The sequence below is a fragment of the Lissotriton helveticus genome, chromosome 7, assembly GCF_964261635.1.
Source record: "Lissotriton helveticus chromosome 7, aLisHel1.1, whole genome shotgun sequence".
Taxonomy (NCBI): Eukaryota; Metazoa; Chordata; class Amphibia; order Caudata; family Salamandridae; genus Lissotriton; species Lissotriton helveticus.
The window spans coordinates 220,378,159-220,405,761 of record NC_136068.1 but is presented as its reverse complement, the minus strand read 5'-3'; the positions used below and the strand labels follow the sequence as shown (position 1 = coordinate 220,405,761).

At 45.5% G+C, this 27,603-nt stretch overlaps 1 protein-coding gene across 13 annotated transcripts in view; it reads left to right on the top strand.

The window, feature by feature from the left end:
* The window catches only part of SPO11 (SPO11 initiator of meiotic double strand breaks), a 749,185-nt gene that overhangs the window by 30,584 nt on the left and 690,998 nt on the right, over positions 1–27,603 (top strand). For 12 of the 13 annotated variants that reach the window (XM_078651981.1, XM_078651989.1, XM_078651977.1 and 9 more), the window contains exon 2: positions 13,169–13,220. The exons of the other annotated variant lie outside the window; for it this stretch is intronic. In XM_078651981.1, the coding sequence (XP_078508107.1) occupies positions 13,169–13,220 (52 nt within the window). The remainder of the gene's footprint in view (positions 1–13,168; positions 13,221–27,603) is intronic. 13 annotated transcript variants of the gene reach the window in all.

Sequence of the window (27,603 nt, the reverse complement as noted above, 5' to 3'; positions counted from 1 at the left end):
GATATATGATACAACATGTTTTATTTATTTATTTTATCTTTTTATTTTAGAAGTTTTCTATAGCGCTGTCAAGACCCAGAGGTATCAGAGCACTTTACAGTAGGAGCGTAGTATATAATCAACAGAAACATGACAAGTGAGCGATGTATAATAAATTAATTGCATAGTATAGAACAACATAATTGTCCTGTGGAGCTTCTTTGGTTTCAAGGATCTTAGGGATCATGTAGCTCTATGCTTGCTATCTGTCCCGTGTTGTCCACATCCAAGGGAACGGGTAAGGAATAAGGATTTGAGTTGACTTTTGAATTCCAAAAAGGAGGGTATGGTTCTGATGTGCGGAGGGATGGAATTCCAATTTTTGGGGGCGTTTCCAGTGAAAGAGTAATCCGCTGCTTTTCCTTCTAGTTTTAGGGTGGATGAGTAGGAGGGAGTTAGAGCTTCTCAAATTTCTGGCCTGACCTGCCTTTTTGAGTTTTTTTGCCAGGTATTTGGGTTTGCCTGTAGGGAGGGCTTTGTGGGTTAGGCAGGCCGTTCTGAAGTTACTTCGCATTTCTACTGGAAGCCATTTGAGTTCTTTAAGTGCAGGGGAGATATGATCCGATTTTTTGATGCCAGTGATCATTCTGGCTGCCGCATGTAGTGTTGTTTTAATCGGTGCCAGATGCGATTTAGGAATTCCTGTTAGGACTGCGTTCCCATAGTCCAGTCTTGACAGTACCAGAGATTGTGTGGCCAGTTTGAGATCCTTTGTTGGAATATAGGGTTTGATTTTGTTCAGAAGTCTCAGGTTAAGGAATGCACTTTTGGCTGAGTTCTTAATGTGTTTCATCATGTTCAGTTTTGGGTCTAAGGTGATGCCTAGAGATTTGACAGAGTCTGCTAGAGTAAGATTCCCTTTGAGCGCATCGATAGCCTTTAACCATTCAGCGATTTGTGGGTTATCCTCCTTGTTCGAGATGAGGAGTGTCTCGGTTTTGTCTGGATTTAGTTTCAAGTGATTGTTTGTCAGCCATTCTTGCACATCTTTCAAGACGTCGTTTAATCTTTGGATGTCTTTGAGCGAGGTAGTTTCCAGATAGATCTGCGTATCGTCCACGTAGAGGTGGAAGCGGATGTTGGCTTTTCTGAGTAGTTTGGATAGCGGTTCCATGTAGATGTTAAAGAGTTGTGGAGAGAGCACCAAACCTTGCAGGACGCCCTTGTTGACTTGCTGCGTTTCGGAGGTGAAGTTCTTGCTTTTGATTTTTTGTGTGCGATTGTGTGTAAAGGAGGAAAACCACTTGAGAACTACCTCGCCAAGACCAGCTCTTTCTTGAAGAGCCACGATGAGGAGTTTGTGGTCCACCATATCGAATGGTGCCGAGAGGTCAAGGAGAATGAGGAGGCAGCATTTGTCAGAGTCTAGCGATCCATGGATGTCACCCATGATGTTCAGAATCGCAGTTTCTTTGCTGCAGCCTTTTCTAAAACCAGACTGGTGGGGGTCCAATAAGTTGATGTTATCCAGGTGCTGTGTTAATTGATGAAGTACGCAACGTTCAAGTGTTTTTGAGAGCAAGGGGACGTTTGATACAGGTCTGAAATTGTTCAAATCAGTCGCATCTAGACCGGGTTTTTTCAGCAGGGGGGTGACTTGCCCCATTTTAAGGCAGTCGGGAACCACTCCATTTTTAAGGAGCTGTTTATGATTTTGCCCCAAAGCGGTGCAAAAGCGTGTTCCATTTTTTTGATTAGCAGGGGAGGAATGGGATCTGAGATATGCGCTGATGGTTTGGCGGTGGAGATCAACGAGATTATCTCTGTTTCTTGCACAGGGCGAAAGCTCAGCCAGGGGGTGGGCGAAGAGCCCGGAGAGAGAGCATGGGGTACATCCGTGATACTCTTTATGCGGTGTGAGTTGCTGGGGCTAATGATAGTTCGATTTTTGTGATCTTGTTGTTGAAGAAGTGGGCGAAGTTGTCGCAGAGTTCTTTGGACGCCTGTACGGATGAGGCCACTGGCTTGGAGGTTTGTTGTCTGATGATGCTATGAAGCTCCTTCGGTCTATTTTTGGCACTGTCCAGTGCCTCGCGAAAGAAGCTGGATTCCTTGTTTTTGATGTGGTTGTTGTATTTCCTACGGGCTGATTTCAGTTGATCGCGAAGGATGGCGGTCAGGTTGTTTCTCCATTTTCTTTCTTTGGCTCTTAAGATTCTCCTTTCTGAGTTGAGGTCAGAGTTGAACCATGTTCTGGATGGAATGGTTCTGCTCCTCTTGAGCTTAAGTGGAGCTATTTTGTCAAGTAAGGACACTAGCTCGGAATTGTACCGATCAGTGAGGTCACTGGTGGATAGGTGGTCTTTGTTGTCCGGGAGGAGTGAGCTTATCTGATCTTCCAGGATATCCAGGGGCGCTTGAGAAAGGTTTCTCCTCCATTTGGGAGGATCTTGAGGGGGTTGTTGGGAGAGAGTGGGGTGATTGATATGAAATAGTATCATGTGGTGATCAGACCAGTCGACGGGAAGTATGTGGTTGATCGTGATTGAGTTCTTTTGTGCAATGATTGCATCCAGTGTGGCTCCTTTGTAGTGTGTCTCCTCTGTACAATATTGTGTAAGATTGTTAGTACATAGGAGACTGGATAGCGATTGGATTAGAGGATTGTTTGTCTCATTCCACCGTATATTCAGATCACCGAGAATTAAATTATTGGAGTCACTGAGTGCTCTTTGCGCTATCAGGTCAGAAAATTGTTCTCCAAATGCTACCTAGGGGGTGATAGAGCAGGTGACACAGTAGGGAGCCGGTATCCTTGTTCTTGATGATGGAGGAGAGACATTCAAATGAATCATAAACAAAGGATTTGGTTTCCGAGATGACCAGACTATCTTTGTGGATAATAGCAACCCCTCCTCCTTTTTTTTTTTTATTTTTATTTTTTTATTTTTTTTTTTTCGGTTGAGATGGATTAGAATACAAAAAGAAAAAGAAAACAGAAAACATACATACACAAGTATAAATTATCAGCTGGGTAAAAAACATAGAAATATGCATGGAGGAGAAAAAAAAAAAAAATAAAATGTCAATATACATGGAGAATTAAACAGATCCATATCTAGCTACACACTAGCTTCTTATTATTAAATTTACATATACTCCATTTCATCCTCTTGATTCCCTCCATTTACTAAGGGGTGCCCAAATTTTTTTCCCAAGGTCTTTCTTCTTTGGTCCCTTGAAGTTATACAGACAATCCTCAATATTATGAATCCCGAGCAATCTAGTTAACCATATCTGGAATGAAGGTGCTATTGGATCTTTCCAGGCTGCCGCTATTAGAATTCTTAATACTGCAACACACAAGAATACAAAGGCTTCCGCATCCTGAGTAATATTAAGATTTTCATCCCTGCCAATTAAAACAATCGTTGGGGATAGAAGAATTTGGCCCTCTAGCAGCCCCGATAAAAACTTCTCCATTTCAGTTAAGATCGGTTTTAAATTTGGGCAAGAGTAAAACATATGGATTAAATCTGCTGGGCCTTGATCACATCTTGGACATCTGTCCGTATCCCTTTTTCCCCATTGATACAGTTTCACAGGTGTGTAGTATAAATTAAACATCATCTTATAATGTTGAGCTTTTAGGTTAGTTGCTCTTAAAATTTTCTTATTCAATGCCAATGCATAATCCACATCCACATTTGGGTCCCCGATTTTAATAGCCCAAGCATTTTCCACCTGTACAACATCATCTTCCATGGCCTGTAACAGGAAACCATAACCTATTTTAATCTTCCTACCCCCATTCCTTACATATTGAACAATCGGATTAACCTCCTGAATAGAGATCTTGGGTCTTATGGATTTCACCGATTGTTCTAACTGGTTGTACAACATCCAGTGATTCGCTGAGATACCATATCTTTGTTGTAGGGTCTCGAATCCCAACATCTCTTCCTTATTCATAACATCCCCTAAATACTGAATACCCAACCTTTTCCAGAGTGCACTATTTCTATTCTGTCCCAGATGTATGAATGGGGTTGACTCCCACAGGTCTATAATTCCATTGATTTTAGGGATTTTAAGAAATTTCAAGATTAACTTCCAAACCCCCCAAACACCTAGCATGACCTTACTTTTGCTCCTCTTAAAGAATTGAGCACTCACTTCCCGGGTTAAAATTCCATTGGCTTTTTCACCGACTACCAATTCGTATATTGTAGGAACCCTAGGGGAATCATCAGATATATTAGAACAAAATAGGTGTTTCATATGTAACAGTAAACATACCCAATGATATAACCTTAGATTAGGAGCTGCTAGCCCTCCTCTCTCTATTGGTAATGACAATTTAGCCAATGACCTTCTAACTTTCCCGTATTGCCAAAGAAATTTTGAAAAAGCTAAGTCCATTTTTTTCATCAGGGATTCATCAATTAGCAGCGGGATAGCCCGGAATAAATACAACAATTTTGGAAACATTGTCATCTTAAGCACATTAACTCGTCCAATCAGGGAGAGATGTAAGACGTCAATCCTCTTTAGTTCTTTCTCAATCTCCGCTAATACTGGCAGATAATTTTCCTGAGTTATTTTACCCACATCAGCATTGATTTTAATTCCTAAATAAATCGCCGCATCAACATATCTTTGATCTTTTTTCGGAATGTTCTTTGTGCAAATTATTATTGTTTTATCAGTATTCAGTTTGTATCCTGAATATACACCAAAGTGCTGAGCCAAGTTGTTTAATTCTTGTATTGCAGTATCCGGTTTATTTGTAACTATTGCTAGATCATCTGCATATGCTAAAATCTTAGTAGTATGACTGTGAGATATCACAGGGGAAATTCTCTCCGTCGCCACAATTTTCCTGATCAGAGGGTCTATGTATAGGGCAAACAAAATGGGTGAGCACGGGCAACCCTGACGTGTGCCCCTTTTAATCGATATCTCCTCTGATTGGAGCCCCATGGTGGTAATTCTAGCCACCGGATTCACATACATAGCCCTGATACCTTTCCTACAGTTTTCTCCGAAGCCCCTTTTCTCCAACACCTCCCACATAAAATTCCATACAACCCGATCGAACGCCTTCTCGGCATCTAATAAAATCATAGCCATATCACCCCCGGCAGCCGTAACAGCATCGAATAATGTAATAGCCCTAGCCGTATGTTCGGTGGTACCTCGCCCTGGGACGAACCCATGCTGCCAAGGTGACACTAGATGACTTATAATCCCTCCTAGTCTCTTAGCCCAAACTTTTGAATATAATTTCGCATCTGTATTTATCAATGAAATTGGCCTATATGACCCGGGATTATCCTCTGGCTTCCCCTTTTTGTGAAATACCACAATGTTAGTCTGCTTCCACGTATCAGGGATAACTCCTGAACATATAACTCCATTAAAAAGATCCACAAAAACTGGGAGAATTTCTTCACTCAATGCCCTGTAAACCTCAATTGGAATTCCATCTGGGCCAGCTGCTTTGCCCAATGCCAGTTCACTTAGAGCATTCATTATCTCCTTGCTTGTTATGCTCGCTTCCAATCGATCTCTATCATCCTCCCCAACCCTAGGTGTTATGGGAAATTGATCTTGTCTATGGGACACCCTCCCTGGCTCATGATCGTAAAGCTTTTGATAAAACTCTTGAAACACCTGTACTATAGATTTTGGGTCATTATACTCTCTCCCATTAAATTTCATCTTACTAATTTTCTTTCTGTTCAGATCCTGTCTTATGCGCAATGCTAATGCTCTCCCAGCTTGTTCCCCTGTCTCATAACGCCTAGCTCTTTGAGTCTGATATTCACAAATCTCCTTTTGGGAAATTAGTTTTAAAAGGTCCCCCTTAACCCTGGCCATATTTCTTATGGTCTCACTACTATCCTTACCAGTTATTATTTCATCAATGTGGTATCTCTCTTTTTCTGCCAGATCTGCTGTAAGTTTATCTATCTTGATTTTGTCCTCTTTCCTGATTCTCGATGAACAGCTAATCGTCTCCCCCCTTAATGCGGCTTTGAACGACTCCCAAACCCCATTCCTGGAGGCACTATACCTGTTACAATCAAAGAATTCTTTTGTCCATCTTTTCATATGTCTTAAGAACCTTTCATCATTTAATAGCTTTCTCTCAAAAGTCCATCTGGATATTTTCCTACCTACACTGGGAACTTTATAATCAAGTATCAAAGGGTTGTGATCAGAAATTACTCTCGGTAATTTCTGAATATTTACCTTGCCTATCTCCTCTTGTGTAATAAAAAAATAATCCAGCTTGGAATACTTTTGTGCTGAATGAGAGAAGTACGTGTAACCACGATCACCTGGCATCTTTTCTCCCCACACATCAAGCAGGCCATGGGATTGTAACATGGAGCTAATCGCTGTATTAACTTTACGTTTGCGGCCTGTAAAGGTAGTCCCCAGTTGCCAATCCACAGAAATATTCATGTCCCCACATACTATCATTGGGGCTGTCCAGTTAGCCAATTCCTCCTCTAATTTGTTGAACATCGTAGGATCATCCTCATTTGGACCATATATTAAACATAATGTAAACCCCATACTCATTTCCGCTAAAATCCATCTACCCGAACCATCCGTTTTTATGCGTTTAGCACTGCCTAGATGATTCTTAGCTAATATAGCCACTCCTCTTGTCATTGTTGTCTGGGTGGAACATCCGATCAAGGTAAACCCATACAGTTCTAAGACCTTCCTATTATTCCAGGGAATATGGGTTTCCTGAACACAAACTATGTCAATATTATTCGATCTCACCAGATGACTCATTCTCTGCCGTTTCTTCCAGTCATTTAACCCCCCAGCATTTATACTACATATTCTAATGTCTGGCATATTTTGCAAGTTTACTTTTCTCCCACAAATTCATATCCAGATACCTGATATCAACCTGAAAATTATTCTTTTCCATCTCAAATTTTTTTTCATTATTTTCACCCCCCCTTCCCTCCCCCCCCCCCACCCACTCCCCCCTCTGCACTCTCACCCTCCCCCTCCGAGGCTCCAAATTAGGGCCTCCCCTCACCCCCCCCGCTTGAATAGAGGCGCTCAGACCTTAGGTCTGTGCACGTGATGGTTGCAGCTTAGTGTGAGAAGAGATCACGCTTCAACCTTTTATGCTTTATCTAGACCCCTCACCTTCTTATGTTTTTCCTTTCCCCTTTTTTTTTTTTTTAATTTCCCCCTTTCACCCCTCAGTGAAAAACATCTCACCCAAAAATTGAACACTCCCCCTAAAAGTATTTCAGTAGTTCATTAAGCAAATTTCCTAGTACAGTTTAGCATTCCCTGTATTCCATCTATGCCTGCAGGAACTCTTTGGCTTTAATCTCTGAGGAGAAATAAAATACTTTCCCGCCCTGGATTACTTTCAGTTGGGCAGGATTAATCAGATATGCCTGCATACCCTTGTCCTGAAAAGGTTTTATCATTTGTCGCAGCCTCCAACGCCTCTCAACTGTAATGTGACAAAAGTCCGGACGGACAAAAAAGGTATACTCATCTACTGTTTTTTTTTTGTCAGGCCTTGCCCTCTCAGAGATTGCTTGTTTTAGGTTAAAATTGCCCAAAAAAATTAATATCGCCCTAGGTTTGTCCCCCTCTTTAGCCTTTTTGTAGATATTGGATGGGGTGCGATGCGCTCTCTGAATTTCCCTATCAAAATCCCAGTCTTTCAGTTCTATGAAGGCGGACGAGAACAGTTTAACAATGAAACCTTTCATGTCTGTCCCCTCAGCCCCCTCCGGAATTCCCAGGACGCGCAGATTATTTTGCCTCGATCTGTTCTCTAACGACTCCAATTTCCATTGGATGTCCGTAAGATTTTTTGCCTGAGTGTCAACTTTATCAACTGCTGCTGCGGCATCAGCCTCTGTGGATACCACTCTCTCTTCCAAATTGGTCACTCGTTCCCCCAGGTTCACACAGGCCTTAGTAAGTTTCCTCACCACCCCTTGCATCTTTCTAACCGCCGCCTGTGATCTCCGACTTTCTTGCCGTGATTCTTCTCTGTGAGCCAGTATCTCCTGGTGAATGACCTCCAAGAGTGACATTTGTGCAGAGTCTCCTTCTGGGCTATCTGCTGAGGCATTCAGTTGTGATACATCTTTTCTTTGATTAGAAGCTTTCGCTCTCCCCACCTTTTTTACTGCTGTATTGGGGGGGCTATTTTCCTCGGGTTCTAAATCGCTACCAGTCTCTATGTCACTGTCACTGTTTTCCTGTCCCGAACTATCTTCTCCATCCTCCGACCATTCACCGCCTTCAGATACTGAAAAAAATGCCTCACTCAGTGCCTCTTTTTTACTGCAACTACTTCCCCCAGTATTGTCTTCCAAAATTTTTTCTAAGCCAGGTTGGAGTGAATTACTATCCCCCAACTGAGCTCCTACTGTCTTCTCCATTTGATGATCACCTTCCCCCATTATTACTGTATTTGGTTGCTCGGCGGGCTCTTCCACTGTAGTGCCCGAAGTTGCCACCTCATTACCATCAACAGGGACATCGGGGGCAACAGGGGTAGCAGGGGCAGCAGGGACAGCCTGTATATTATCTTCCTTTTGCTCTTTAGTGTCCTTGGTCTTATTCAACTTTTGAAAAATATCCGATATTGGGATAGTACCCGCGTTATCCGGGTTGCCTTTACTGATGCCCTGCTGTACTGATTTTTTAACTTGAGGGGACCCTTGTTTTTTCCCCTTACTGCCATCAATATCCGACGCCTCTGCTAGCTCCGCTGCTGCCTTCCTCCTAGCAGCCGCCTTCGCACTGGCGCTCTGCTTAGGAGCCATTATTGCCCTCCGCCTCTCCTCTGGCCCAAATGTCTCCTTACCGGTTGGGAAATCACCGTTTTCAATAGTCTCTGTCTCCGCCTCAATCTGCAGAGTTCCAATGCCCTCCAGAGTGCTCCTTGTCTGCCCCTTTTCGTCACCAGGTAGATTTGAAACTGCCTTCCCTTGTTTCTCGTAAAGCTTCCCTCTCCGCCGAGTTCGCCGCCTCCAAGCCAAACTCCGCGAGGCTTCCAGGCTGAATACAAACTCCGCGAGCTCCGCTGCCTCCGCTTGTGGTCCGATGACAGCTCCGCCTCTGAACCGCCGTATCAGCTGCGTGATCTCCAGGAGCAGCCGCTTCAGCGGCAAACTGCAGGTCAGTTTCATCCAGCCGCGCTCCCTCTGATAACTCTTCTTTTCCACCTGCTCTCCTCTGTCAAACGTTATAGGAGACTCGAACTTCAGTTGTCATATCCAATTCCGATTTTGTGGGGAAAATACGGGGCCTTACTCCTCCATAGCGCTCCTCCTCACACGAGCTGCTTCCCGACCGTCTCACACGGTCGCCATCTTGCCTCAACAAACGGAAGCAACCCCTCCTCCTCGCTGCTCTATCCTTTCTTTGTTGATCAGGGAGAAGTCAGGTGGTACCAACATGTCTAGGCAAGGGGGAGATATCTTGTTCAGCCAAGTCTCCTTGAGGAACGCAATGTCAATGTCATGTGAGAGGATAGCCTCGGCTAGTTCCGTTGCGTGAAGTGAGGCCGATCTGCAGTTGATCAGTAAGCAGTTGGTGAAAAGCTCTTGATTGCTGGCGGTACTTTCTTTGGTCGCCCTAGGTATGGCGGTGAGGACGGGCCGTCTCAGGGGTTTTGTGCAGGGAGGGTCTTTCCGGAGGCCTGTGATCACTTGGATTTTGGATTTAGGAGAGTCCAAGGAGGGGAATCGTATGAGGCGGCTAGTATGGCTGCTTCGTTGTCTGACATGGGAGCTTCTGTTCTAATGGGCCTTGAGGTCATGTGAATTATATCAGACAATGAACTGATCTTGATCCTAGGGGCTGGGACTCCGGTTTTTGAGGCTTCTTGTGAGCCTGATTTCAAAACCCTTGTGGGGGGACTTTGCTGCTGGATATCAGGGGTTTCTGAGGGCCCGGGAGGGCTGCTTGCGTTGGAGTCCCGGGAGGGGATTTCAGGGGTCTGCGGGCTTTATCTAAGTTAGAGAGGATTTTGGTTAAGCCCTGGGAGATAGCGTCTATCTGACTTTCAAGGGCGGTGAGACGCTGCGCCAAGGAGTCATGGGAAGAGTTGGGGGTATCTGGGGCATCATCTTGCGTGGTGTGTATCAGGTTGAGGGATTGAGGTCTTTTATTGTTGGATCATGTCAGGTTGTCTTTTTTCGCGATCGAGGGTGAGGTCAGAGGGAGGGGATGGATAGGGACAAGAGAGGGCTTAGAGTGTCTGAGAGCTGGGATGCAGCTATTGGGGAGAGTGGTCTCTATCGGCGAGTTACGTCTGTGAGTTTGGTGAGGAGGGATCCGGTAAGGGGGGGAGGTAGAGCTTTCTGTAAGGAGTTGGGGGATAGGCTTGGTAGGGGAAGTGTGATGGGTGAGTGGGGGCCGAGAAGGTGTGACTGGAGTTTCCTGTTGTGGCTGGTTGGCTGTAGGTGTGAGTTGGGAAGTGGTGAGGCCTGGCGTGTGAAGAGGAACGTAGCGGGCCGGAGCGGTACCGGGTGGGTGGATGTTAGAAACATAGGTTTCGGTGTTAGCTGTGATTGTAGGCAGGATAGGGATTGAGACCGGGTGTGGTAGGGATGGGAGGGCAGATCTTAATGCTGGAAATAGGGAGTCAAAGGCTTTAAGGTTTTCGTTGTTTGCCTGAATAAGAACCGTGCCATTCGTGTAGATGGTCACGGATGTGGTCCCTCTTCTGGCCGTACGGTTAGGGAGTATGGTGGTAAGTTTGCAACTGTGGGAAGTGGATGTGGTTTTTGCGATACAGAATTGTGTTCTATTCATGGAGATCCAATCTTTCGGTCTCTCAGTGTGGAATATAAGGTCCATCTTAGCCGGACCGTTTGAGGCTGAGTGATAGATGTCTGTGAATAGGGTTTCTATGTGTTGAAGGATTAGTTTCTGTTTGAAGATGCGTCTCATTTTTGCAGAGAGGAGGGGGGGGGGGGAGATGATGGTGAATGAGTTCCGGCTGTGCGGTTTCAGGTGGGCAGGTAGGGCTTGCTTGAGAGAGGGTGGCGAGTCATGTGCCATCGTGTAGGTAATGTGAGAGAAGGGTGCCTGATCAGGGGGTGGAGTGGGATGAGTCGGTCGAGATGGGTGTGGGGAGGGATACTGTGAAGTGTGAGCACAGGGTGCCTGAGCGGGGGGCGGGCGGGGTGGGTCGATCGAGATGGATATGAGAAGGGTGAATGTGTTAAAAATTTCCTGTGAGGGCTTAACGGGCCTGTTAATAGGTGTAGCTAGGACTCAGTCTGGATCCGGGCCTAGGAGGGGTCGTAGTTCCTGGTAGGCTTAGTGATCTGCTTCCCGGGATTCTTCGAGGCACGGTGTGGGATCTATTCGAAAGGTAGTCTGCGGTTCGAAGTGGGCTAGAGGGTAGGCGTCCTGCGGTAGACCAGAATTTCAGCTACTCTCAATACCAGGCTTATTGTCGGGTCGTGGTTCGGCCAGCGTGTTCTGTGCGACCGTGCTAGTCTTGTTGATGAGGTCGGGTGAGTGACCTCTGCTGGTCAGGAGGATGCACTGATAGGAGGGGGGACCTATTCTTAGGAGAGAGGGTCACGTGAGGCGGCCATTGTAGGGTTAGCTTTATCTACGAGTGTCCATATCTGCTGGCGTGGCGCTGGCCAGAGCGATTTGATTTTTCACGGATCCCCTTTGTGCTCCCCAGGGTGTCTGTACTCCGGTTGACAGATTGGGGGCAATAGGGGTCGGAGAGTTTCATTCGTGGTCGGGGGGGTCGCACGTGTCAACCATTTTGGAGTCAGGGATACTCTTCATTTGACTGGACTTTTTACAGGATTCTTCCGCAGATGATTGATTTTTGCAAGGCTCCCCTTTTCTTTTTTTTTTTTTGATCCCGGGTGGCTGCGATCCGGTACTGGGTTAGGGGGCACTAGATCTTCAAGTCACCGGGCTTGTCCGTGGTCCGTTAGTCCGATTGGAGGCGTTTGAAGTTGATATACTTCATTTGGTGAGGAGGAGGTCACACGAGGCGGCCATTTTGAAGTCAGGCTGGGTTATCCAGGGATCAGGCTTGCTTGCGGGCCGCTAGTAGGGGCGATAGTTTTTTTTTCTAGGCTTCCCTTTGAGACCAAAGGGTGCCCATGCTACACTAGTCGAATTGGGGGCCTTTGAGGTCAGTCCGGTTCAATTGGAGTCGAGGAGGTCGCGCGTGACAGCCATTTTGGGGTCAGGCGGGCTCATCCTGTGATCGAGCGTGTCATCGGTCCACAAATGAGAGTGGTTAATTATTCTAAAAGTTCCCCATTTGACTTCTAGGGGAATCAGAGCTTTGGTAGCCAAAATTGGGAGCAGTAGGAGTTTGCGTGCATCGAGTTTATGTTGTGGAGGTCGCGCATGGCCGCCATGTTGGGGTCAGGCTTCCTACCTCCAGTGCTGCTCCTGTGCAGAGAGCGACGTGAATCCCCCCGAAAATCAGATCGTGGGGCTGCTGCGGAGGATCTCAGGCGCGCTGCAGATGCTTCAGGTCAGACCGAATCATCGGAGGAGCGGCGCAGGACAAGTCTAGTCCCCCTGAGCGCTTCCTCTGCTTCCTCCCTCCCTGTGCGTGCCTACAACAAGTCAAGCCTATTGGCTTTGTCAATGGTTGTTATTTGCATAAGATAAATAAGCAGCAATTACGACTTGTATATAATACTTAAAAAAAGCTTCCACTTAAAGCCCTGGAGACACCACGACAATGTTGCTGCGCCTGAGTTTCAAAAAGAGATGGGAAATCCAGAGAGAAAATGACTCTCTTTAAAGGATTTCCCTTCCCCTACAACACTCACCTGGGATGACGTCATGCCGTAACTTCACCACTAGTGAGAAGTGAGCAGGGTGAGCACGCGCACATCGATGTGCCTGCTGTCACTGCAGTAGGGGGAAAAAAACTGACCGCCTGTGCCAGGGCGCACAACAGAGCCTGATAGAGACCCGTTTCGAGGCCTCCTTTAATAAACTCAGCTCCGGTGAGACCCGGCCCACTTAAAGCCCTGGAGACAACACAATTGGGACACCACAATCCTGTAAGTCCATTTTCTAAATGTTTTCCCCTAGGTAGAGACAGTGACGTATTAATTTTAGGACACGTTTTTCTCATTTTTTCCTTTTCTGTTGGTTTTGTGTTTTATAGACCAACTTGGAATGCGTCAGCAAGAAATTGGTGGTATTTGAAATAAGAGAAGGTAAGCAGACAAACTATTTTATTTATTTTTAAAGTTTTATAGAGCGCGAACAAGATCCTTGCGGATATCAGAGCGCTTTCAGTGATCAAAGTGGTACAAAAGGGGGTGGTGATGGACGGAGCATCTGAACCAATCAAACTCTCACACCCAGTCAACAGATCTGGGTTTAATCCATCAACGTTCTTTAGCCCTCTCTGCCACCCCAGTTCAGACATGGCCATATGCAAATCAGTCTGACCCTGTGCCTCATGGGAACAGTCCAGCCCGAACTGCCAAGCCATGCATTCCCTGGACCAGAAACAAGCTTCCGAGGACCGGTTTCTGTCATTTCAGCCCGGCTTGCTTGAATCCAGTGGCAAAGTGAGCAAGGGACAAATAACACCTCCCGCAGGGCACACCACACTTCACATCATCGATGACAAAGAGGACAACTGCACATATGTCAAGACACCCTCCAAAAGATAATGGACAGCCTCCGCACCCCATCCCCAGGAGCACGCAGGCCAGCTTCCCCGAGGTGAGCCCACCACCTAGAGACCACACAGCAGGAAACACACACCACCACAGCTGTCTCCCAGCACCCCCTGACCAATACATGGAGTTCCAACAACGTGTGTGGAGTTGCCAGGTGGAGTTGGCTGAACAGCTGTGGGTGGGATCAAACTCGTGGCAGCCAAACTCAATGCCATACATGGGTGTCTCAGTCCCATCAGGGGCCACGTTCTGTCCTTATCGGACTCCTCTGTAAGCACCATGCTCTGCCACAGACCTTGGCTAACCTCGCTGGGGCCATGAATCGAATACAAGAACTGTCTGGTCAGACAGGAACCAGCGATTACAGCACAGAGTTGGCACAGATGCGGAGGCCAATGGAGACCATGGAGCAGATGCAGGCTAGAAGTATGTCTCCCATGGCTGGACACCAGCGAGTAGTATCTGGGAACTTCAAGGCCCTGCAGTATTTCATCTTGCCATTGCTGTACACTGAGCCGCTCCCAGATGACTGCAGCAGGAACTTCCACACACACAGTGATGCTGCAAAAGTGAAGGGGTGGGGGATGCACTGCCTGTTTATCAGTTTAATTTGTCTAATCATATGCTCAATAGTTTAAGTAAAGGGTGTGTACCCACTACCTGTTAGGACCCCGCAGGCTGAGAATAATAATGAGCAAACGGGGATGAATCCCTGTGTGGGTAGCACTGTTCCTATGGCAAAAGTGCCTAAATTATTAAAGCAATTTACCGATTAAAAAATCTTTTTTAAACAAAAATTTGACCAGTGATTTTTTTGCTTATATTTGTATTTACCTCACGGCATTAAGCAAAATACATGAACATAAGCTTCTGATACAAGTTATTAGTTGATAAACATTTAAGTGGTTGTAATCTCCACCTTTTTTCCCCCAAATTTTCATAAACACTTTACAATATATGTTGTGAACATAAAAATATAAATCTCTTTAAAAGAGTCAAGCAGACTTGTGGGAAATCAGCCCAATGCATTTCGGAACATCGTGGTCCCTTCATCAGGGGTACATCAGAATAGCCGTGCGTGTAAGGTGATTAACTTAGTTTTTCCTCTGGGTGTGTAGTAAGATAATGTATCTTTTATTTTTTTAGCTATCGTGGTCCTGAGGTGAACCCCTCCAAAAAACAAGGTGTTCGAAACGCGTCGACCGTGCGTTGTTTTGCCAAACAATCATTGAATGTTTTTCTCGAAATGTGCACTATTGATGACTTGTTAATTCTGAAAAAATGTGCATTTTGTGGATAATGGTGCACTAAGGAATTCTTCAATAAGTTAGATGTTTGGCTGTGCCCCTTGGTTTAAAGTTTGTAAAGGACAGTATAATACCAGGAAGGTCCCCTTTTGTGTGGTGAAGTGTGGTTTGTAAGTGTGAATGTCGATTGAAAGAGGAATGGTTAGAGAGAGATTGTGGTCAGTAATGTATGGAATTAGTATTGAGTGATACATTTTGTATATATGTTTTGTATTTTAAAATTTTGTAATTGTCTTCTAAAATCAAAAAAAGAGGTGTCTTGAAAAAAAGAAAAAGAGGAAACTTATTTAGAGAATAAAAGAAAAATGAAATTGATTTTCTAGGCTGCAATAGAAATTTTTCTTGCGCTGCATTTGATTGTTCATAAAAAAGTATCAGTACTGGCAATGTTATCGTTTTGTTCAAGGGATCAGTCTTACTGATTGAAGCCAGGACCCTTTGTTGATCTTTGGTTTATAAATGCTTGGCACTTTTCTGAAGTGGAGGGGCTTGAAGTGTTGCAAATCAAAGGTAGCGATCACTGGCCTTTACAGGTAATACTCTGGATAGAGCAAGGGGTGCAAAGAGATAGAGTGGCCCCACTGCAAGTAGAGTATAACCACTCTTAGAACTGAGGACAGTTTGAAATTGCTTAACGACCCGATGGTCGACTATAGGTCTTTCAGTAAACCTGAGGAATCAAACAGTATTCTAACATGTTATGGACAGTTGATTGAGCAGGTTGTAAACTATCTGCGGGTGCAACTGTTATGTAATGTTATTACCATTTGTAGCGTGCTCGGATACTACAAGAGTGTCCCGGCGCGAACCTTGAGAGGAGGTACAGGTCAGCTTAGTTAAAGAGGAATGTTTTCAATTTTTCTTTTTAACAGGGCAAGGTCCAGAATGACGCGAAGAGCAAGAGGAAGTGCATTCCAAGCCAAAACTGCCTTCACGTTAGAAGTGTGCTGCCACCCATCCTTCGTAGCCGAAACCGGGGAACCGTGGCCAGAAGTAGGTCCAAAGAACGGAGTGGTCTTGAAGGAACGCAGATGAAAAAACGGTTTTGGAGATAGCTTGGACCCAAGGCGTGGAGCGCGCGGTGGACTATAACAAGGGATTTGAATTTCATGCGCTCCGCTACAGGTAGCCAGTGGAGTGCTCTCAGATGTTGTCTCGCACTATTTCTAGAGGGAATATCAAGCAGGAGCCTGGCAGCCGCATTCTGGACTACCTGCAGCCTATTTATCAGATAGCTTGAAAGGCCAGCATAAAGCGCGTTCGCATATTCTATCCGAGATAGAATAAGGGCCCGAGTAACCATTTCCCTTGCCGGTCTAGGCAGGAGAGGAAGACATTTTCTGAGAGTTTTTAAAAACCCGAAGCACGTGCCGGCCAGCTTCTTTATCTGCGTAGAGAAGGTGAGGTTCTCCTCAACCCATATCCCCAGATTTTGTACGGGGAGGCCAGTTGACACTGGTAGGGCTAAGCCTGGTGGCCAGAGTGTTTCTCTAAAATCATGGTTGTCCGTTTTTGTTTCTTACGTGAAAAGCATCATCATTGGGTCTTATGTGCTTTCCTCCACCAGGAGGGACACCAACTGGTTATTCGCAGCAGTGATCAGGGATTGTGATCAGGAGTAGTGAAGGTGAGAGTAGAGTGAGCTTAAAATGACCTCCTTGCCCCTGGTTTAAATTTTGTTTAATCAGGGGTGGGGCAAGATTAAAAAGTATTGCGGTGGAGGAGGAGCTTCGCGCCCAACCGAGATGGTCGCATGAGCACAGGGCTCCCGGACCTTCGCCACCTCCGGCATTTATCCTGACTATAATCCTGGATATGACTACGGACCATCGCAGATAAAGCCCAGCTGATATGATAGCTGCTTTCAAAATTTGATTTGGTCCAAGAGAACCGATTTTATGGTGATCTGAACTTTCCTGGCCTGCTCCACGGATCTGCCCCGGGCTCGAGTTGATGAACTGCCTGGACGGTAATTGAACAACAGCGGCCTTCCTGATCCCACTTTCGATCCTGGACTTGGCTTTCGGTTTCGCTTTTGGCCCGGACCCTTCTACGCAGCGGACTTGGCCCCGGCGCCCACGGACTGCTTCACTTCACGGTCCCATTCTAGGGCCGGGACTGTATATCACCGTTCGGTGTGTGACTTGGTACACGCTGTCCTTTGGTTGAGCCTCTGTGGGTGAATTCGACGTAGCCATTTTCACCAGATCTCGGGGTCCCCTCGGGGGCGCAATATCCAAAATGGCCGGCAAGCCCAAGGTTGAAAAGCGGAAGACCAAGGCTGTTCACCGTGGGGGCTCCATACAATCTAATGTCATGGACCGATACACTCACCCCAAGGGATCCCCCGGTGGAACGGGCAAGCCCCCAGCGGACAAGGGAAATGACCCTACGGCAGACGAAGACCCGACTCTGCACGATATCATGGGCGCCATTGCGAGTATGCAGGCCTCAATCGGTGTGCAGTATGAAACCCTGGCGCACAAACTGGATACAGTGGCGATCGATGTCACCTTGATCAGGGCGGATTTGGCTAAAACGAACGAAAAGGTTAAATCCCTCGACTTGAAGACTTCTAGCCTCACAACGGATGTCTCCGATCTACAAACGGAGGTCCGCGATCTACGGTCCTCTAATGACTCCTACTCCCGTCGTTTGGAAGATTTTGAAAGTCGTTCTAGACGGAACAACGTCCGTATTGTGGGTGTCCCTGAGAATTCAGACAACTTAAATGTCGACCTCATCGTGGAAGATCTCATCGTCAACCATCTTGCACCCAAAGGCCTAAGTAAATTCTTTGCGATAGAGCGGGCTCACAGAGTGCCGGGTGGTAAACCTAAGCTGGGTGCTACCCCGCGGCCCATCATCGCCAGGATATTTCATTTCCGTGATCGAGATGCTATCCTGCAGGCATCGCGTTTGGGTGGCCCCACGAAATTTGAGAACACGGCGGTGAGTTTCTATCCCGACTTCACTCAGTTGGTGCAGAAGCAAAGAATGGGGTTTCAGGGAGTGAAGAGACACTTGAGAGACAGGGACATGAAATACGCAATGCTATTTCCAACCCGACTACGTGTGGAACATGGAGATCGGACGTTCTTCTTCGATCGCCCTGAGGCTGCAAGTGACTGGCTAGACACACTGCCCAGGCAGCGGGAACACCCTGAACATTCTGGTGGAGCTGAGGGCGGACTGATGGACCAGGTGTGACTTGGTTCACTGGACTGCGCATAGATCTTTCGGCATGGTTTGCAGATCCTTTAACTTGTTTCAATTGAGGTGGTCCTCCGGGGGTGGCGGGGGGAGTGAGCCTCTTCCTCCTCTGGGGTTTCTTTTCGTAGATTAGTTATTTGCTAGGGCGACAGGCACACTGCAAGTTGGGGGGCCATTGAGTCTAACGCAGGGGTGCAGGGTGGGGGGTTTAGTTTCCTGGGTAGGTTTCGGGGAGGGGGGGAAGTTGTTATTGTTTGGTTCCCTTCAAGGCACTATATTGATGGACATTTGGACTTGGCTGTCGCGACTAATGTGGGGTGGTTGCTGCGACTACGTTTCGGATGGGGGTAGGGGGGCTAAAATTGCTGTGTTGGAATGTTAATGGGTTGGGGGACAGGATAAAATGTGGCCTGGTGTTACAACTCTTGAGACGTCTTTCCCCTGATGTTGTGCTGTTGCAAGAAACACATCTGATGGGCAATACATGCCAGGCTATGAACCGTAGGGGCTACCGTCTCCTGGCACACTCCGGCTTCACCACTGGCTCTAGGGTGGTGGGTATCTTGGTCAGAGTCTCCCTCCCCCTTGAGATCGATGCTGTCATCCTTGACGACAGGGGGCGCTATGCCGCCATTACTGGACGGTGGGAGGGGAAGGTCGTTACTTTGCTCTCCGTGTATGTCCCGCCTGGCCTTCAGACTACGACCTTTGCTGACCTGGGAGGGTGATACTGGGGCTCCCGGAGGGCATCCTTGTGGTGGGTGGCGATTTTAACTCTGTGGTCTCCGGACATGTCGATCGCCACCCGCCCAGGGATCTTGGGAGGTCCCAGTCCTGGCTGGGTGGCTTCCTTGACACTCTGGGACTGATAGATTGCTGGAGGCTGCTACACCCTGGACAATTACAATATACCTTCAACTCTGGTGCACACGGTAGTCTTTCGAGACTTGACTATATCCTGATGCCCGCAACACAGGCTACATTTGTTAAGGAGATCAGACATTTGGCTAGGGGTATTTCGGATCACTCTCCCTTATGGCTCGTCATGGAAGCAGGACCGGGAACTGAGGGTAGACCCTTGGTATCAACCCTTGGTATCTCCATGACCCTAAGATCCGTACGGAACTGGTCAAATCACTCGATCATTATTTTGTGGAGAATGTGGGGTCTGTGTCATCGTCTGTCTCGCTATGGGAAGCCTATAAGGCGGTCATCCGCGGCCACGCCTTATCGTTAATTAATAACGCTAAGAAACGTAGGTGCGAGGCAGTGGTCCGACGTGAAACTGAGATATCAGACATAGAAAGAGAGCTGGAATCTGATGTTACCCAGGACAGGTTGCACCTTCTTAGCCTCAAACAAACCGACTATAGAGCATTGGTCACTGATGCCGCCAAGGTGATGAGTAGAGAGCAACAGGGTCGTTTGTATGATGTGGGTGATAAGGCCGGAAAGTGGATAGCCTGGTTGGACAAGAAGGAGAGGGCTAGTCGTGTGGTTCCTTTGATTGAGAGGGCGGATGGAGTGAGAGTGACTGACCCTGGTCCTGAAGAAAGCCCTCCGACCCAACTGGGCAACCATAGGGCTGAGACATGTCGACCGCTCGACCACCTATTTCCTGACTCAGGTGCTCTAGAACAGTAGCCCTTCTATTCATGCACTGCAATTCTTTTTAACCATGCCCCACCACTGACTAAATAAATTTAAACGGGGCAAGGAGGTCATTTTAGGCTCACTCTACTTGCACCCTCACATCTCCTGATCACCATCCCTAATTACTTCTCCGAATAACCAGTTGGTCTCCCTACTGGTGGAGGAAAGCACAAATACATGATGATGCTTTTCACTTAAGAAACAAAAGCGGACAACCAAGATATACCGCTACCATGAGTAATACGTGAATGAGGTTTTTTTAGACTGTAAGAACCCCAGACCCTTGGTAAAAACAGGACAAGTGATCCATTCTCCCCTGATTACTTGATAACTAATATGGAAGCTGAATGGATCCGAGCTTCTCTCTCCCCTATGTGATTAGAAGAACCTGCATTATGGTCAACCATCATGGGCAGCTTAGGAAAGCCAAATGTTGCCGGAGACTGAGAGGAGAACAATACTCAGCAGGTCACGCTGCCAGCAAAATCCCTCAGATGAGAGGAGGTGCTGTTAAAGTCTAATTGCTGACAGAGAAAAGTGTAGTGCCGGGGATGCAGGGGTTCTCCCACTGCAAGAGATCAGGCTGTTGTCCAGGCAGGGAGAACAGGTAAAAGAGTCTCAACCAGAATCTTAGGCCACACACTCAACACTCAGGGGTCGGACTCACCAACGCCAGCCCGGGGCGATCTCCCCGCTAAAGGCAGGATCCCTGTTGAGCTGTGTCCAAGCCGTGGCCCCGCAGATGAAACAGCAGCTGAGCAGGTAGATTCACACAGACAGTCCCGAGGTCTTCCAGGCAGCCGAATCACCACTGAACCATCTGTGCGGTCCCATCTTAGCTGCAGGTGCCTGGAGCTCGGGGCAACCATTCGATATCTACCGGCCCTCTACGCTTCCCTCAAGGGGGCCTGTGGGCTAAAGGCGGGCCCAGCTCCTGGGAGGCATCCCAGCAGCCTTGTCCGGGGCGCTTGTCTCTGTGGCAGTCTGTTGGAGGGGAGAAGATGTCCTTCAGTGCACCCCTCTCTGCGATACTGCCCCAGCACGTGCCTTCAGGTGTTCTAACGAAGCGGGTGGCTGCAAGGCAGTTCCCACGCCCGTAGTCAGGTCTGGTGCAGTTGAACCACCATCTAATGCAGGCCTCTTGATCATGCTGTCCTCCCAGAGTTGCAGTGGCATAAAAAGGCAAGACAAGGGGCTCCACCATTACCCCTGTAACTTGTAATGTCAGATCACAGAAATGTGGGTCTCGGGGACTGGCAGGGCAGCTATAGATTTAGAGAGCTTTGTGGTGAGGATGGAGGAACCTGAAAACAAATCCTAGCCACCTGCCATTTTGGCCATGCCCCTTCTCTGAACTTTAAAAGGAAAATGTGACCATGTGCTTATTTAAAAATGAATTCAAGGCTGCGGGCTACTCTGAAGGTGCCTGTGAGCTACTGTAGCTCACAATGGACTGGATGGAGACACCGGCACCAGATCTTTGCATTGAGAGTTCAGGTTCTAGCTTTTCGTAGGAATGAAAGTTTATCTCGACCTTCGAAGGCGCGAGTGTCTCTGATTGAAGATGTTTTTGATTGTAACAATTTATAATGATTTCACTTTCTATACTTTTTTCACGGTCATACTTTTTTTATTGTTCTCATTTCAAGTTCAATAGAATTGTTTATTTGAACCTTAATCTTTTAAACAACAATAAAACCATGCTTATACAATTTCCATGTTGCATTTTTAAGTGCAATATAAAATCATTCCAAATTCAAACATATATCATGTGCAGACCCCCTATAATCTATATAAAAACTTGGATAGTCAAATCCATTTAAAAATTCCTTAACTGCTACCAGGAATCTTCCTATTGCTTGTCATATCCAGGTATGAAATTTCTGTTAAAAGCTCCGTCGCTTGTGTATGCTCTAAAATACCATATTTTTACAAAATTGGCTTTAAAAATGCTTTTCAAATCACAATTTTTTGGCAATGTACAATATGTAAGCAATCACATTTTACAATAAGCCCACAGGTGCACTTTCCATTGACCTATACCGTAACTATTTTCACATTGGAATTCACAAAGTACTGGTTTAGTCCAGTCTGAATTTTAACACCTCGTCTGTAGGCAAAAGTTTCGGTAAAGCATCTGTATATGGAAACCATTACTCATTTGCCAAGAATGTTGCAAGAATTGGGTTGATGTTTCGCTCCTTAACTGCCTCAAGTCATGTTCTCTTGCTCGATTTTTGGTTAATGTACAGAATTTCACCTTAGAGGTGGTTATTTGTAGCTTTTGACTTCCTACATTTAGTCCCAATATCTTACAAATGTTGTCCAGATTCTTTCTAACTCTCTTTGCCCATTTCAACTCACTTTGTACGATCTCATTTTCATAGAGTGGCGATCTTTTGCCTTTCACCACTTTCCAAATGTAGCTAAAAGCATACCACCTCGGCACATGCCAAGTAGCTCCAGGCTATTACACTAGTTTCAATTATTATATACTGGACCATGGTTGCCTTTGGCAGCAATGGAAAGCATTTTAATCATTTGCCCTCTTCATACTCCCAGTCTTGTTTACCACTAAAGCTTACCAGTTCCACTCCATATTGAGGTTATGGACGAATCATAGCAACATAAGCAGACAGGACTGGTATTAAAGGTAAGTCCCCATAATCTTGAGTAAGTTCTTTAAGACCACCTACCAAGGAAAGTGTGTTTGCTTTGAGTGATTCAGTATTTTCCTTCTACTGTAGTTTCTCCTTGAACCACACCCTGAATATTTATATTTATGTGCTGGCTCTATTTTACTGGTTCCTAGATGGCCGTTATAATTAACTGATTTTTTTCTAAACACCAACACTTTGGCTTTGCCATGTTTACTACCAATATTTTCTTGCTGCCCTACTCTTCAAATGTGTCTACTTTTCTTTGGATTCTATTTCCGTCACATAAGAGGAATGCATAATGTATATTATTCATTTTTTGCTTTGGAACTTGGATGAAGCTTAAACTGAGGGCAAATGCAGATTTTCCACATTTAGAAATGAGTAGAAAATCATGATTTAATAAAGGCACAGAGGCTAATATTATGCATTCCCTTTTATGACTACTAAGACAGCAGCAACAAAACAATACATATGATTAGAACACTTTCATCTTCTAGAACTCTGAACATGCATAAACACATGAAGCTGGCAGCCATCTTTCTCTTTATGTGCTGCAAACAGATATTAAACCAAAGTCACTGAAAACTAAAACTTCATCCATCATGTCCTTTATCAACGAATTCTTCCAAAACCTCGCACTTTGAAAATACTTCTTCTTTAACCTGTAAAATAAAAAAAAAAATCATTAATAATCTGGGTGGGAACTGTGGAGTTATATTATTAGCGTTAATCAAGTGAAAAAATGGACACTTGTAACAGATCCAGACCATTAGTTGGAAAAACTATGGTACCCTCAAAAGACCCAATGTGAATAGGTGTAGCGGTATATATCATTCCTCCGCCCCTACATTGTAGTTCGTTGGCAGTTATCATTGGGTACCATAGGTAGTGTGGGTGCCTGCCTCAACCTGAGGCTCCTCTGGTCTGGATTGCAGTGGCCAGAGAGAAAAAAATATATAGTGCAAGAAGAAAAAAGTTAAAAAAAGATCAGCACTTTTAAGTATTTTAATAAAAATAGTGTAGATCTTATATTAAAATCAATGGGTACTTATCTAGGATCGAATTATGAGATCCAGAAGTATTCAAATTACAGGAGTGTCGACATGTTTCAGCCCCCTCTGGCTCAAAGGAGTCTACGGGGCTTTCGTCAGGACAAAAATGACAAACAAACAAAGAGATTCTACTCACACTTAATATGTGGAGTTCAAAGGAAAAGGCGAGGGTCAAATTAAACCACTCGAGTTTTTGCGAGCCTGTAAAAGACAATACAAACAGACATGTTGTGCAGAGTAATGAAACATTTGTATCATGTAGCTTGAATGAGAAAGGCACACTAGTAAGCAATAGTCTTAACTAGCAACACAGAGCTTATTTTTAGCTACGCAAATTTACATTTCTAAACATTAGGAGCATTCCCTGGTAGGATAGAGGAGAGAGGGGTAAGTTGAGAGCGTTCGCATGTGCTGTAAAGATGTATGTTACAGCGCCAATCAGTGCTTAGTGGAGGCACAATAAGTATAATGGAATGTAACTCATCATACGTGTTTTAGAGTCTGTCACTACTTTGAACTCAAGTACTATAAACTCAAGGGGGGGCAAATACAACGAGACTGTCAGCGTTGTTAATGTGAGACGTTCTGAATTTAAGAACGCGGTATATGCTGGCTCTAATGCAGTAAGGTAGCGCGCTCGAGCATGCATTTATGGAGAGGCACTTACCCCCTGATTAGGAGATTCAAGCTTGCATCGGGGAGGTTCAGAGCTGTGAGGGACAGGTAAAAATTGATCAGATGTCTCTTACCTTCTTGTAGAAGGAATTGGAAGTTCCGAGCGAGGTGCGCGCTGCGCCATTACCCGCGTGTGTGCTTCCCTACGCCGCTTGTGCTGACTCTGCCCCCGGACGTCAGAGCAGCGTCCGGGGGAGGGATTAAGACTGCGTTTTTTTTTCCTTTTTTTTCAAACTTTATTGGATAGTTGTATAGAGAGTCTGGAAGATAGAATCTGTGTTTCTACAACAAACTTTATTGAGTAGTTGTGTAGAGAGCCGGCATGACAGGATCTGGCCTGTTCTGACGCAGTCTATAGGCCTCTAAGTGAGGGTGATAAAGCAACTATTCAATAAAAGGTCTTTTTAGTGAACTGCAAAGTGGTGCCAAGGGACATTATCGTTCATCCCGGTGATGTTGGTCTTCAAACGGTCCACCCACCGTTGCTCTTTTTCATACAGGATTCTTTCTGTATTGTGGGTTTTTTTTGATATCATTTCGATGACAGTCCATCTTATGTCGTCACAGGAATGTCCTTTCTCTAGGAAGTGGGCACACAGTTTCGTGGTGTTTTTCTTCAGGCGGATGTTACTGCGGTGTTCCCCTATTCTGATTTTGATTTTACGGCACGTCATGCCTATGTAAAGTTTTTTGCAAGGACACATAACCAGGTAAATGACGCACGAAGAGTTGCAGTTAGTATGTTGTTTTTGGGTCCAGTTTATTGTTTCTGATAGTTGTAACTGTTTCGTATGGGTGGTGAATTGGCAGACTGTACAACTGCCACATGGATAGTGACCACTCACCGGGTCCATCACGGCGTTCCTGATGGATTCTTGGCTGTACGTAGTCCGTGGTCGGGTATGGACCAGCGTGTCTCGTAAGTTTTTAGATCTTCTATTTGCGAAACGTGGTTTTGGCCAGTCAAATTTCCCACTATTGAGGATTTTCCAGTTCTTGTTGACCAGTTTTTGGACCTCATAAGTAGATGGACAAAAGGTAGTTACACATGTCATGAGGTCTGGAGTAGGGTCTTTAGGGTAGGTTTGTAGAAGGCATTCCCTCGGTTGGTGGTTAGCACGTTTCATACATTTCTGTATGGTCCTCTGTGTGTAGTCTCTCTGTTTTAATTTTATGCATAGATCTTTTGCTTGAGTTTTGTAGTCATTGTTCTCTGTACAATTTCTTTTTAACCGGAGAAATTGACTATAGGGTAAATTGTCCCGCAATGGTTTTGGGTGGTAGCTCTTGTAGGAAAGAAGACTGTTTTTGGCAGTCGGTTTGGTAAATGTTTTGGTTTTGAGTTTATTATCTTCTGCAAAAATTGTGAGGTCGAGGAAGTCGATGGATACATTATTGGCCAAATGTGTGAATTTCAGCCAAGGATCTTTTTCGTTCAGCCAACTCAGGAAAGCTTCCAAATCCAATTTGATGTCCCAAATGAGGAGGATATCATCAATATATCTCTTCCAGTATAAAATACTGGAAGAGTAAGGATTTACCTCATTGAGGACGAATTGCTGTTCAAAGTTGCTGACGTACAACCCTGCCACCGAAGGGGCAAAGGCACTGCCCATTGATGTACCATGTTTTTGTAGATACAGCGTTCCGTTGTATTCAAAGAAATTGTCTTTAAGTGCAAGTTGGCAGCACTGTAAGATAAAATGTCTTGGGGTCTGATATTCCCAGTCTTCACTGTAGAGAACGTCCTCCAGCATTTGTAGAGTGTCATTTTGGGGTAGGCTGGTGTATAATGACTCCACGTCAAGACCTACCAAGTACATCGTGTTTGGATCAAACGGTATATCTTTGATTTGTACCAATAGGTCACGTGTATCTTTTAGGTAGGTGGGTGTCTTTTGCACTATCGGTTTTAAAAACTCGTCTGCGAATTTTGATAGTGGTTCGAGCAGTGATCCTATTCCTGCCACGATGGGGCGTCCTGGTGGAGGTGAACGGTTTTTATGGATTTTGGGTAAGGAATAAAAGAAGGGGATTTTAGGTTCTTTAGTACAAAGGTAATCTGCTTCCTTCCCTGTAATCCATCTTTTGGTTTCCGCTTCATTGACCATTATGCTGATCACGTTCTGTAGTCTTTCTGTGGGATCCTCCTCTATTTTCTCATAGTATTTACTGTCTGATAGGAGGGAGAGACATTGTAGATCGTAACCCTCTTTGGTGAGGATCACGATACCTCCCCCCTTGTCTGCTGGTTTCAGGACAATGTCTGTGTTGGATTCAAGTGCTTTAAGAGCCTGTCGTTCCCTAGTAGTCAAATTTTGGAAGTGTGGTTTCTTTTTTGTAGTCATTTTGTCTATACCTTTTAGTATAGCCTGTTCGAAGGTATGGACTTCAGGTGGAATACTTCCTGCTGGAGGGTTAAAGGTCGATCTTTTTCTTAGATTGGTATCACCTTCTGAAGGTTGGTAAGGTTTATCTGAAAAGAACGCTTTGAGTTTCAAAGTACGACAAAACTCTGCCAGTTCACATTTTAGCTTGAAATTGTCAGTAGGTGGAGTCGGGACAAATCCAAGTCCTTTTTCCAGAACATTCCTTTGGTCTTCTGTTAGTTCAATATTAGCAATGTTGACTATTAACGAGTGTTGGTTTTGCTCGTGCTCGGTTGGGCAGACGACATGCTCCTCGTTTGGACACTCCTCTGCTGATCTTGCCAAACGATATTTTTCTTTCTTCCTCTGAATTGGTTTTGGCCCCTGCCTAAAAAAGGCGGCTGTTGTTGTTGTTGTTGTCCCTGTTGGCCTTGGTGTTGTTCATTGCCTGGTTGAGGCATCTGTTGCATTCCGTAATTGTATGGTGTCATCCATCCTCCGTATGGTGGCATATAAGGTTGGAAATGGGGCATATTCATGTTTGGATAGAAGGGTCTTTGCCATCGGTTACCCCTTCTGAATCTTTGTGATCGATTGTTAAAACCACCTCTTCTTGGCGGGTGGTCCTCAGAGCTGCTCACCGAGTTGTTTGAGGAGGCTCTGCCCAAGGATTCATTATCAGAGCTTTGGTCATTGGAGTTGTAATCCTCTTTGGTGTAAGGGTGCATTTTTTCTTGACTAAACTTCTTCAAGTCCTTGCTCAGTTTTGCTAGCTTGCTTTGCATAATGAACTCCTGTGTCTCTGCCATTTCTTTTGTAAGTTCTTCCAATTTTTTTATGTAGGTTGATGGATTTATTCTTTTTTTCAACCTACATAAAAAATGAATCCTTGGGCAGAGCCTCCTCAAACAACTCGGTGAGCAGCTCTGAGGACCACCCGCCAAGAAGAGGTGGTTTTAACAATCGATCACAAAGATTCA